Here is a 12,593-nt window from a genome sequence, read left to right as displayed (position 1 = left end):
AGTTTTATAAAACAATGAGGGGTATAGATAGGGTTCATGGTGGCTGTCTTTTCCCTAGGGTGGGGGATTTCAAGACTAGGGGACACATTTTTAAGGTGAGGGGAGAGAATTTAAAAAGACACCCGGGACAAATTTTTTTACACAGAGGTTGGTTCACGTGTGGAATGAACTTTCAGAGGAATTGGTGGATGTGGACTTCTGGAAGATGTTTGGATAAGTACGTGAACAGGAAAGGTTTGGAGGCCTATGGGCCAGGAGCAGGCAGGTGAGACTAGTTTAGTTTGGGGTAATGGTCGGCATGGACTGGGTGGGCCGAAGGGTCTATTTGCATGCTGGATGACTCTATGACTATGACTATATTTAACACTGAGCCTGGGCATCCAATTCCATTTGGTTGTGGATGTCTTTGGGAATGGAAACCTAGAGCTGTACATGTATATCAGTCAGTTCCCATGAATCTCTGTGGATTTCAAGTGGTAATAATGTTTTGATGTGGTTCCGATTTGGGATTCATTTCACAAAGAAAGGAGAAGAGCTAAGAACAACGCTTTGCAAAATGTCAGTTGTTGGGGAAGAAACACAGGATTGATCATTCTCAGGCTAGGGCACAATGAGGTGAATTGTCCGGTGAACCAGATCGAAACCTTGCTTATCTTCCGGACAAGCATCAGCGTAGCCGCCTGTATCTCCTTCCTGTGTGAGTTTATCCAGCTTCACCTTGGCACACGCAGGAGAACGAGGGGGCATGTGACGGAGATGTGTAAAATGATGCGGGGTGTAGATAGCGTAGAGGGGAAGGAACTATTCCCCCCTTGGTGGAGGGACCGGGGTGGGGCACAGATTGAAAGGAAGGGGTAGGAAGCTTAGAGGGGATTGTGAGGAAAAATGTTTTCACCCAGGGTGTGAGGGGAAAGTGGATCTCCCTGCCTGTCAGGGTGGGAGAGGCACAAACCCTCATCACATTGAAGAAACGTTTAGATGTTCATTTCTGATGCCAACGCTACTGGTCCCCTTTCTCAAAAATGGGATTAGAATAGTCAGTCATAGAAACGTACAGCACGGAAACAGACCCTTCAGTCCAACTCATCCGTGCTGACTAGATATCCTAACCTAATCTAGTCCCATTTGCCAGCATTTGGCCCATATCCCTCTAAACCCTTCCTATTCATATACCCATCCAGATGCTTTTTAAATGCTGCAATTGTACCAGCCTCCACCACTTCCTCTGGCAGCTCATTCCATACACACACCACCCTCTGTGTGAAAAAGTTGCCCCACTCCCCCCATCTTCTAAATCTTTCCCCTCTCACCCTAAACTGATGCCCTCTAGTTTTGGACTCCCCCACCCCAGGGAAAAGACCTTGTCTGTTCACCCCGTCCATGCCCCTCATGTATAAATGTCCAAATGGTCACCGTGATCCTATTGATTGGTGGAGGGGGGCTCAATGAGCCAAATGCCCTAATCCTGCCCCTCCATCCTATGTTTCTACACAAATGTTGGTGTTGTCATTGCACTCCCGACCCCATCCCTGCCCAGCGATATTTCCCAGCTTTGCCAACCTGTGCTGAGCGTCTCTTTGACTGGGTATAGTGAATGGTTCTTCTCGTTCGCCATTGACGTATTGATGACTTAGCCTCATCACTCATCTGCCGGGTGAATTGCCTGGGCTGGAAGTTGCTGATGTGATAGAGTGCACCAAACATCGTCGTTAGGTAGTATCCACCTAGACAACAGGAGGACACAAAATGTTTCAGGGAAAGAGAACAGTTCGGTTCATCAGGCTGAGCCCAGCCCTGGCTCCACTTTAAACCCCTATCAATCCCCGGTCTGTTTTGGGCCTTAACTAAAGTCCTTTTTTAGCTGTTTCTGGCTTTGAATTGGGTCCTTGGTGAATGTTGTATCCACAAAGCACTGAGTACGGGAGTTGGGAGTCATGTGGCTGTACAGGACATTGGTTAGGCCACTTTTGGAATACTGTGTTCAGTTCTGGTCTCCTTCCTATCGGAAAGGTGTTGTGAAACTTGACAGGGCTCAGAAAAGATTTACAAGGATGTTGCCAGGGTTGGAGGGTTTAAGCTATAGGGAATAGGCTGGGGCTGTTTTCCCTGGAGCGTTGGAGGTTGAAGTTTATAAAGTCATGAGAGGCATGGATAGGATAAATAGACAAGGTCTTTTCCCTGGGGTGGGCACGGGTTTAAGGTGATAGGGGAAAGATTTAAAAGGTGGGGGGGGGGGGCAGCTTTTTCACCCAGAGGGTGGTACGTGTATGGAATGAGCTGCCAGAGGAAGTGGTGGAGGCTGGTACAATTACAACATTTGAAAGGGATCTGGATGGATATATGATTAGGAAGGGTTCATAGGGATATGCTGGCAAACGGGACATCATTAATTTAGGATATCTGATTGGAATGAACAAGTTAGACCGAAGGGTCTGTTTCTGTGCTGTACAGCTCTATGAGAAGAGGATGTTTGGCCAACCAGATCAGTGCTGGTCTTTATACCCCACACACATCCAATTCAAGGCCTAATGATCCTGTAATTCTAGGCCACAGCCCAAAGTTTAATGGAGAACCTTCCTCTAATTCTACATATCAGCCGATACAAAGGTCGATTAAACTTCAACCTTTGAACTCCGTGAATCTATTCCCACACTGTCGCTTCACTCAAAGTCTATGACCTATCCCAGTGAGAGGTGAGAGGCGAAAGATTTAGAAGGAACCTGAGGGGCAACGTTTTCACACCGAGGGTGGTCTGTGTGTGGAATGAGCTGCAGCCAGAGGAAGTGGTGGATGCTGGTATAGTTATGACATTTAGACAGGTACGCGATTGGGAAAGGTTTAGAGGGATATGGGCCAAATGCAGGCAGGTGGGACTAGTTCAGTTGGGAAACCTGGTTGGCATGGACTGGTTGGACTGAAGGGACTGTTTCCATGCTATGACTCTATGGAAGGAGAGAATGAGAAAGGACTGGGGAAGCGATGGCCTAGTGGTATTATGACTGGACTGTTAATCCAGAGACCCAGGTAACGTTCTGGGGACCTGGGTTCATATCCTGCCACAGCAGATGGTAGAATATGAATTTAATAATAAAAAAAAATCTGGAATTAAGAGTGTAATGATAACCATGAATATATTGCTGATTGTTGGAAAAACCCATTTGGTACACTAATGTCCTTGCCTGGTCTGGCCTACACGTGACTCTAGACTCTCAGCAATGGGGCTGACACTTAACTGCCCTCTGGGCAATTATGGTTGGGCAATAAATGCTGCCCAGCCAGTGACTGAATAAAAGAAAAGGAGACCAGAGTTGGTGGCAGACCCACATGAGAAAGGAAGAGTGATAGACTGTTGCTAGGGGCCTTGCCATCCTGCTGCGTTCTGGGATTTTGGAAGGGGAGATGTTTGGGCTTTGGAGATCCATGATGGACGTGGCTTTAAGGAGGAGCGCGTTATGACACGGGGCCACGGAGACGGCTCGCGATGCCTCACCTTCACCCTGGAGTTGGCTCTGGTCCAGGAGCTCCATCATGTACTCCACGTCTAGAGAGAGGTTGGTCAAGTTGCTGCTGGCCAGGACATAGGTGAGCACTGGCAGGAAGTCATCGGCTCCGTGGGGTTGCCCTGGAACGGGGAGGGAGGAGGTGACGTTACACAACAGACAAGGAGAGATCATGCAATGCCTCAAACTACAGAAATGGATCAGGCCTGACTCTGTCAGGCCTTTCAATCCTGTTCCAACATTCAATATGATCATGGCATGAGCCTCTATCTCAATTCCGTTCTTTTCTCCCTATACCCTTTTACACATTTAGAGTTTAAGCTTTTTCATAGAATCCCTACAATGTGGGAACAAGCCCACACTGACCCCCCAAAGAGTAACCCACTCAGATCCATTCCCTCACCCTATTACTCTACATTTGCCCCTGACTAATGCACCTAGCCTACACATCCCTGGATACTATGGGGCAATTTAGCACGGCCAATCCACCCGAACTTGCACATCCTTGGACTGTGGGAGGAAACCAGAGCACCAGGAGGAAACCCACGTAGACACAGGCAGAATGTGTTAACTCCACACAGACACAAAGTTCTGCAAACTCCACAAAGTTCTGCATCGTCACTGCCCCTTTCGAAGAAATCCCGTAAACCCAGTCCCCAAAGTCGTCCCGCATTCCCAAGTACGTCCCCCGTGGGGGGCTAACCGCCGCAGTCCACCTCCTGGGGGTTGACCCACACTGCCCTGAGGGTGGAATCGAACCTGGGTCCCTGGCGCTGTGAGGCAGCAGTGCTAACCACTGAGCGACCGTGCCACCCTTCTATTTGTAATCGTTTGTGGGATGCGGGTGCCGCTGGCTGGGCCCAGCCTTTATTGCCCCGTCCCTAGTTGCTCTTTGTGAAAGTGGGGCTGAGCTACCTTCTTGAACTGCTGCAGTCCATGTGCTGTGGGTTGACCCACAATGCCCTGAGGAAGGGAATTCCAGGATTCTGACCCAGTGACACTGAAGGAATGGAGATATATTTCCAAGTCAGGATGGTGAGTGGAGGGGAACTTGCAGGGGGTGGTGTTCCCATGTACCTGCTGCCCTTGTCCTTTTAGGTGGAAGTGGCCGTGGGTTTGGAAGGTGCTGTCTGAAGAGCTTTGGTGAGTTGCCGCAGCACATCTTGTAGACGGTACACACTGCTGCTACTGGAGGGAGTGGATGCTCTTGGGATGCTTTTCTTTAATTGCCTTCGATGGTGGAAAGTTCTGCATCGTCACTGCCCCTTTCGTTGAAATCCTGTAAACCCAGTCCCGCAAAGTCGTCCTGCATTCTCAAGTACATCCCGAGTGGGGGCCTAACCGCTGCAGTCCACCTCCTGGGGGTTGACTCACACTGCCCTGAGGGTGGGAATTCTGGGATTTGGACCCAGCGACGCTGAAGGAACAGCAACATATTTCCAAGTGGGATGAGGAGGGGCTTGGAGGGGAGGCTGAAAATCTGAATGCATCGCGCACACTGCTTGGCCCTTCATCAGCTCTGTCGGTTCGGTCCTCAGGTTTGTAAGGCATTCTTTCCCCTTCATAAACACGTGCTGGGACTGTCCTAGTTTCCAGCTCAGAAAGGCCACGTACCAGCTGCAACGTCAAGGTCAGAAGTCACTCAACACCAGGTTCAGGTCCAACAGGTTCACTGGAAATCACAAGTGGGCAGCGCTCCGAAAGCTTGTGATTTCAAAAACAGATTTCCCCCTCTTTTTGAACAGTCGCTTTACGCTATTTCGCTTTGAAGAAAGAGTTACATTAGCACCTAACCGAAAGAAATCTGAAGAGGATCTTCCCCCTTTACGAAAGTCTTCCCGTATAAATTAATGCATCTTTGCCTTGCACCACTTCAGCTTATATAAAGTTTCACTCTACTTTTGGGTAGCGGGGGATACCCATAATCCTGTTGGACTATAACCCAGCATCACGTGACTTCTGACCATGTCCACCCCCCGTCTGACACCGGCACCTCCACATCGAGGCGAGCCCTTTGAGCAGAGGGGCAGGCTGGATGGGCTGATTGGCCTCCTCTTACTCCTCACTCACCCGATGTCCCGGACATGGCTTCGTAGATCAGTTTGCAGGCCTTCAGCAGCTGTGTCACCTTCTTCCAGGGGGAGTACAGCATGTGCATGGTGTTGAACTTGCCCTGGATTTTGTCCAGAGCCGCGGAGTCGGGCACGCGGGCGGTGATGCCCAAGTCTGCAAGGCTCTGCTTCTGCAGCACCAGCTGCTTGTCCCTGAGCTTGCCCAGAGAGCCATCCTTGGTGTGGAACTCCAAGAGGCAGGAGTAAATGTGGTCCCGCAAGGGTTTCAGGATACACTTCTGCAAAGCCTTTTCGATGGACGAGTCTGGAAGAGAGACACATAAGCACAGAGGAACGGTCAGTCTCTGAGGAATAACTCCTTCTCAGGAGAAGGTCACCCATTTCAGGAAACCCCCCTCACCACCCCCCTCACCCTCGCGCCCCCCCATGACCCGAGTGGGAGCATCAACCCCATTGGTCAACTAGGTCGTTCCCAACGCCTGTGTCTATCATATGTTGAAAGATTGGAGTGACTGGGCTTGTATACACTTGAGGTTAGAAGACTGAGAGGGGATCTGATTGAGATATATAAGATTATTAAAGGATTGGACACTCTGTAGGCAGGAAACATGTTTCCGCTGATGTGTGAGTCCAGAACCAGAGGACACAGTTTGCAAATAAGGGGTAGGCCATTTAGAACAGAGTTGAGGAGAAACTTCTTCACCCAGAGAGTGGTGGGCGTGTGGAATGCTCTGCCCCAGGAGGCTGTGGAGGCCAAGTCTCTGATACTTTGAAGAAAGAGTTGGATGGAGCTCTTAAGGATAGTGGAATCAAGGGTTATGGGGATATGGCAGGAACAGGATACTGATTGAGGATGATCAGCCATGATCATAATGAATGGTGGTGATAGCCCAATAGGCCGAATGGCCTACTCCTGCACCTATTGTCTATTGTGTTCACCCATCACCATTCCGCCATTCTCTCCAACCCAATGCCCTTCTCCCACCTACCTCACTCTTTATCTGTAACTGCCCTCCCCCCTACCTCCCTTCCTGACTCCACCACCTGCCCGGCTCACTGCGTTCCTCCAGCCTCCTGTCTTTCGAATGATCCTCACTGCAGGCCATTCAGCCCCTCGGCCCTAAACCTGGTTTCATCAGCCACATCGACGCCACTTTCCCATGCTGTCCCTATGTCCACTGCTGCCATGAGTATCCAGAGATCTATCACAGAAAACAGGGGCAGGAGGTAGGCCATTTAGCCCTTCGAGCCTACTCCGCCATTCAGTATCATCATGGCTGATCATCCAACCTTGTTCCTGCTTTCCACAGCCTTTGATCCCTTTAGCCCTCAGAACCGGGTCTAACTCCTTCTCAGAAACATTCAAAGCTTTGGCTTTGACCGCTTTCCATGGTAGAGAATTCCACAGGCTCCCCCACTCTCTGGGTGAAGACATTTCTCCCCATCTCAGTCCCAAATGGCCTACCCCATATCCTCATGGTGTCAGCACCTGGTTCCATTGATCTCTGACCTGTAAGTACCCAATGACTAAGCCTCCAGAGGAAGTGGTGGATGTAGGTACAGTTACAACGTTTGAAAGACATTTGGAGAAATGAACAGGAAAGGTTTGGAAGGATACGCGGCAGGAGCAGGCAGGTGGGACTAGCTTCGTTTGGGATTATGGTCGGCATGGACTGGTTGGACCAAAGGGTCTGTTTCCATGCTGCAATACTGTATCTCAGTTTTAAATTGATGCCCATTTTATCCCTGAGACTGAGTCCGATTCCTCTGTCATTTTTCCCATTCCTCTCTTCCAGGGTTCTCTGCTGAAGGAGGAGTCTGGGGGAGTAATTCCTGGAATCATAGAGATGTACAGCACGGAAACAGACCCTTCAGTCCAACTCATCCATGCCGACCAGATATCCTAACCTAATCCAGTCCCATTTGGCAGCACTTGGCCCATATCCCTCCAAACCCTTCCTATTCATGTACCCATCCAGATGCCTTTTAAATGCTGTAATTGTACCAGCCTCCACCACTTCCTCTGGCAGCTCATTCCATACACACACCACCCTCTGTGTGAAAAAGTTGCCCCTTGGGTCCCTTTTAAATCTTGCCCCTCTCACCTTAAAGCTATGCCCTCTAGTTCTGGAATCCCCCACTCCAGAGGGAAAAGACCTTGCCCTATTAACCCTATCCATGCCCCTCATGATTTTATAAACCTCTATAAGGTGATCCTTATAAACCGGGTCCTTGTGGAACAGCTTGTGTTCAGAGATCAAAGTTGGCTGCCTGACAGCCCTCACCGGCAGGAAGTGAAGGAGTGAACTAGACAACTCTCTCCATTCACTGACTTCACTTTGATGAAAACCACATGCCCTTGTGACTGGGCCAGATCACTGCGAATGATTCCGGCCGATTGCACAGACCCGAGACGAGATGGGGGGAGGTGAGTAAATATAGAACCGCACGCCCTTAGTAATCACGTGATTTCCCAAAAAACACAGCCAGTCAAAAAATAAACGTGTGAAACTGAAATCGCTTACTCTCGTTCATTGCCGTCCCTAACCGTCCCCTAGTTTAATTCAGATAAATGCGAGGTGCTGCATTTTGGGAAAGCAAATCTTAGCAGGACTTATACATTTAATGGTAAGGTCCTAGGGAGTGTTGCTGAACAAAGAGACCTTGGAGTGCAGGTTCATAGCTCCTTGAAAGTGGAGTCCCAGGTAGATAGGATAGTGAAGAAGGCGTTTGGTATGCTTTCCTTTATTGGTCAGAGTATTGAGTACAGGGGTTGGGAGGTCATTTTGCGGCTATACAGGACATTGGTTAGGCCACTGTTAGAATATTGCATGCAATTCTGGTCTCCTTCCTATCGGAAAGATGTTGTGAAACTTGAAAGGGTTCAGAAAAGATTTACAAGGATGTTGCCAGGGTTGGAGGATTTGAGCTATAGGGAGAGGTTGAATAAGCTAGGGCTATTTTCCCTGGAGCGTCGCAGGCTTAGGAGTGACTTTATAGAGGTTTACAAACTTATGAGGGGCATGGATAGGGTAAATAGGCAAAGTCTTTTCCCTGGGTTTGGGGGGTTCCAGAACTAGAGGGCATAGGTTGAGGGTGAGAGGGGAAAGATATAAAAGAGATCTAAGGGGCAACTTTTTCACGCAGAGGATGGTACGTGTGTGGAATGAGCTGCCAGAGGAAGTGGTGGAGGCTGGTACAATTACAACATTTAAGAGGCATTTGGATGGGTATATGAATAGGAAGGGTTTGGAGGGATATGGGCCGGGTGCTGGCCCAGATTCCTGGGTGCTGGTAGAACTAGATTGGGTTGGGATATCTGGTCGGCATGGACGGATTGGACCAAAGGGTCTGTTTCCATGCTGTACATCTCTATGACTCTATGATTTCGTCACGAGACACACACTTTTTAAAAAAATTTAATTGAAATTCTACCATCTGCCGTGGCAGGATTTGAACCGGGGACACCAGAACATTACCTGGGTCTCTGGACTAATTTCCTGCCAAAAATGGCAGTGGTGTTTTCACTGGACTGTTAATCCAGTAACCCAGGTAATGTTCTGGGGACCCCAGTTTAAACCCTGTCACGGCAGATAGTGGAATTTAAATTCAATAAATGTCTGGAATTGAGAGCCTAATGATGACCATGTATCCATTGTCGGAAAAGCCCGTCTGGTTCACTAATGTCCTTTAGGGAAGGAAACTATCATCCTTACTTAGTCTGGCCTACATGTGACTCCAGACCCACAGCAATGGGGTTGACTCTTAACTGCCCTCTGGGGCAATTAGGGATGGGCAATAAATGCTGGCCCAGACAGTGGCGTCCTCATCCCGTGAATGAATTTTTAAAACCCACTACACCATCACCTCCCCTATATATAGCTTACTTTAGATTTTGTGTAAAATCTGCTCCGGATACAGAATAAAATCTACTCCAGATTTAGGGTAAAACCTGTTCTGGATTCAGGATTGAGTGTGAAGATGCGGTCACCGTGGTTACCTATATCACACTCCTCGTGCTCGGTCTGGTCCAGGATGGGAGTGAGCTCCGAGCTCTGGCTCAGGTAGTTGCGGAGGCTGGCGATCATGTGGTAGATGGCCTGCAGCATCTCGGTGCTGCTGGCGTACTTGTACCGGTTCTGGCGCGTGTACGAGACGAAGCCTTGGACGAGGCCTCCGAAGTAGGAGCCCTTGTCCTGACCCAACTCCTCGATCTTGTTACGGACCCGGCGGTCAGCAGACACCAGGCCGGTTAAGGCGTGGCCCACGGCCGACAGGCGATAACGCACCCTGTCGGACAGGCCGCTCGAGGGACGTTTCTGCTGCATCTGGGCTGCACTGGTCACATCGCCCTCATCCTCCACGCTGCTGATGGACAGCGAGTCCAGCTCCGAGATGGAGGGGAGAGGCGGGCTGTCGCAGGCAAACAGAGACGCCTCCGAGTGGGACTTGGTCAGCGACGGCAAGGTCCCCCGCTCGCCCGCTCCCAGCCACGAGGCCCGGTAGTGGGCCGGGAGGGTGCGGCTGCTCCCAGGCCCCGTCTCTGAGCTGGTACTCTTAGGCCTGTGCCTTTCCCGCTCCGTGTCCTCGCTTTCCGGGGCCTCACTCTCGGCATCTTCCCCCCAGCTCCAGGCCGCCCGCCGTGTGAAGTTCTTTCTCCTCAGAGCCGCTACGTTATTGTCCGAAACCGTGTCCCTCCCCAGGCTGGGGCCTACACAGGAAACAGAACATCAGAAACAGTGAGGAGACTTTCGGAAATTACGGGACGGGGTTTCAACAGGAGAGGAAATCGCATACAATTCTGGTGGCCCCGCTGTAGGAAGGATGTTGTTAAACTGGAGACGGTGCAGGAAATGAAGCTAGATTCAAAATGGCGCCAACACAGGGACACTTTTTACGAGATCTCTACTGCCCAATTGTATTCTCACATTTCTAGCAATCGTTGCCCCCCTTTCAACCTCAATTCTAAGTCATAGAATCAAAGAATCCCAACAGTGTGGAAACAGGCCCTTCAGCCCAACAAGTCCACACCAACCCTCCGAAGAGTAACCCACCCAGACCCATTCCCCTACCTTATTACTCTACATTTACACCTGACTAATGCACATCCCTGAACACTATGGGGCAATTCAGAATGGCCAATCCACCCTACCCTGCACATCCCTGAATACTATGGGGCAATTCAGCATGGCCAATCCACCCTACCCTGCACATCCCTGAACACTATGGGGCAATTCAGCATGGCCAATCCACCCTACCCTGCACATCCCTGAATACTATGGGGCAATTCAGCATGGCCAATCCACCCTACCCTGCACATCCCTGAATACTATGGGGCAATTCAGCATGGCCAATCCACCCTACCCTGCACATCCCTGAATACTATGGGGCAATTCAGCATGGCCAATCCACCCTACCCTGCACATCCCTGAATACTATGGGGCAATTCAGCATGGCCAATCCACCTAAACCTGCACAACTTTGGACCATGGGAGGAAACTGGAGCACCCGGAGGAAGCCCACGCAGACACGGGAAGAATCGAGCTGTAACATTGTATTCCACACCCTGATGCACTTTGTATAGTATGATCTACCTGTACGAGGAGAAAGTGAGGTCTGCAGATGCCCAACCACCACTCCCGGCACCTTCCCTTGCAACCGCAGGAGGTGCAACACTTGCGCCCACACCTCCCCCCTCACTTCTCTCCAAGGCCCCCAGGGAAACTTCCATATCCGCCACAGATTCACCTGCACCTCCACCCACATCATCTACTGCATCCGCTGCAGCCGGTGTGGCCTCCTCTATATTGGGGAGACAGGCCGCCTACTTGCGGAGCGATTCAGGGAGCACCTCTGGGCCACCCGGACGAACCAACCCAACCAACCTGTGGCACAGCATTTCAACTCCCCCTCCCACTCCACCGAGGATATGCAGGTCATTGGACTCATCCACCGCCAAACCACAACAACCCGACGGTCGGAGGAGGAGCGTCTTATCTTCCGACTGGGAACCCTCCAACCGCAGGGGATGAACTTGGACTTCACCAGTTTCTTCATCCCCCCTCCCCCCACCTTGTCTCAGCCGGATCCTTCCAGCCCGGCACCGCCTTCCTGACCTGCAGTCTTCTTCTTGACCTCTCCGCCTCCACCCTACTCCGACCTATCACCCTCACCTTTTTCCACCTATCACATTTCCAACTCCCCTCCTCCAAGTCCCTCCTCCCTACCTTTTATCTTCTCCTGCTGAACACTCTCTGCTCATTCCTGAAGAAGGGCCTGTGCCCGAAACGTCGAATCTCCTGTTCCCTGGATGCTGCCTGACCTGCTGTGCTGTTCCAGCAATAAAGTTTCAACTTTGATCTACCTGTACTGCATGCAAAACAAAACTTTTCACTCTCCTTGGCTACATGTGACAATGATAAATCAAATCAAAGCTAAAAATATTTATTGGGATGTAACTGGGTTTGGAAGGAAAGGCTGGGGCTTTATCTCCTGGAGTGGAAGAGGCTCAGAGGTGACCAGTTTATAAAATGATGGAGAGGCTGAAGAGCAAAGGTCTTTTCCCCATCGTGGGGTAGTTCAAAGGGCCTAGGTATAAAGGTGAAAGGATTTAAAAAGGGTGGTGCATGTATGGAACGAACTGCCAGAGGAAGTGGGAGAGACTTGTACAATTACAGCATTTAAAAGACATTTGGGCAGGTACATGGATAGGAAAGGTTTTGAGGGATATGGGCCAAATGCAGGCAAATGGGACTAGTTCAGCTTAGGAAATCTGGTCAGCATGGATGAGTTGGGCCGAAGGGTCTGTTTCCGTGCTGTCTGACTGTTTTTTAAAAAATTCATTCATGAGCCAAGGGTGTCGCTGGCTAGGCCCAGCATTTATTGGCCGTCTCTAATTACCCAGAGGGCAGTTTTAGAGTCAACCACATTGTTGTGGGTCTGGGGACACCTGGAGGCCAGACCGGGTAAGGATGGCAGATTCCACAGAATCATAGAATGTCTCCGGTGAGATTTGAACTCT

General features: G+C 50.3%; 1 protein-coding gene across 3 annotated transcripts in view; it reads right to left on the bottom strand.

Annotated features, from left to right (window-relative positions):
- LOC122542686 (ras and Rab interactor 2-like) overlaps nucleotides 1-12,593 on the bottom strand; it is a 72,405-nt gene that overhangs the window by 1,784 nt on the left and 58,028 nt on the right. For all 3 annotated transcript variants that reach the window (XM_043680664.2, XM_087984000.1, XM_087984001.1), the window contains 4 exons: nucleotides 9,573-10,283; nucleotides 5,571-5,876; nucleotides 3,491-3,622; nucleotides 1,561-1,724 (listed from right to left, as the gene is read on the bottom strand). In XM_043680664.2, the coding sequence (XP_043536599.2) occupies nucleotides 1,561-1,724; nucleotides 3,491-3,622; nucleotides 5,571-5,876; nucleotides 9,573-10,283 (1,313 nt within the window). The remainder of the gene's footprint in view (nucleotides 1-1,560; nucleotides 1,725-3,490; nucleotides 3,623-5,570; nucleotides 5,877-9,572; nucleotides 10,284-12,593) is intronic.

The sequence above is a fragment of the Chiloscyllium plagiosum genome, unplaced genomic scaffold (assembly GCF_037043375.1).
Source record: "Chiloscyllium plagiosum isolate Xiang-an unplaced genomic scaffold, Cpla_swu_hap1 HiC_scaffold_47, whole genome shotgun sequence".
Lineage (NCBI taxonomy): Eukaryota > Metazoa > Chordata > Chondrichthyes > Orectolobiformes > Hemiscylliidae > Chiloscyllium > Chiloscyllium plagiosum.
Note: the sequence above shows the minus strand (reverse complement) of the source record. Positions and strands in the feature narration are given on the sequence as shown.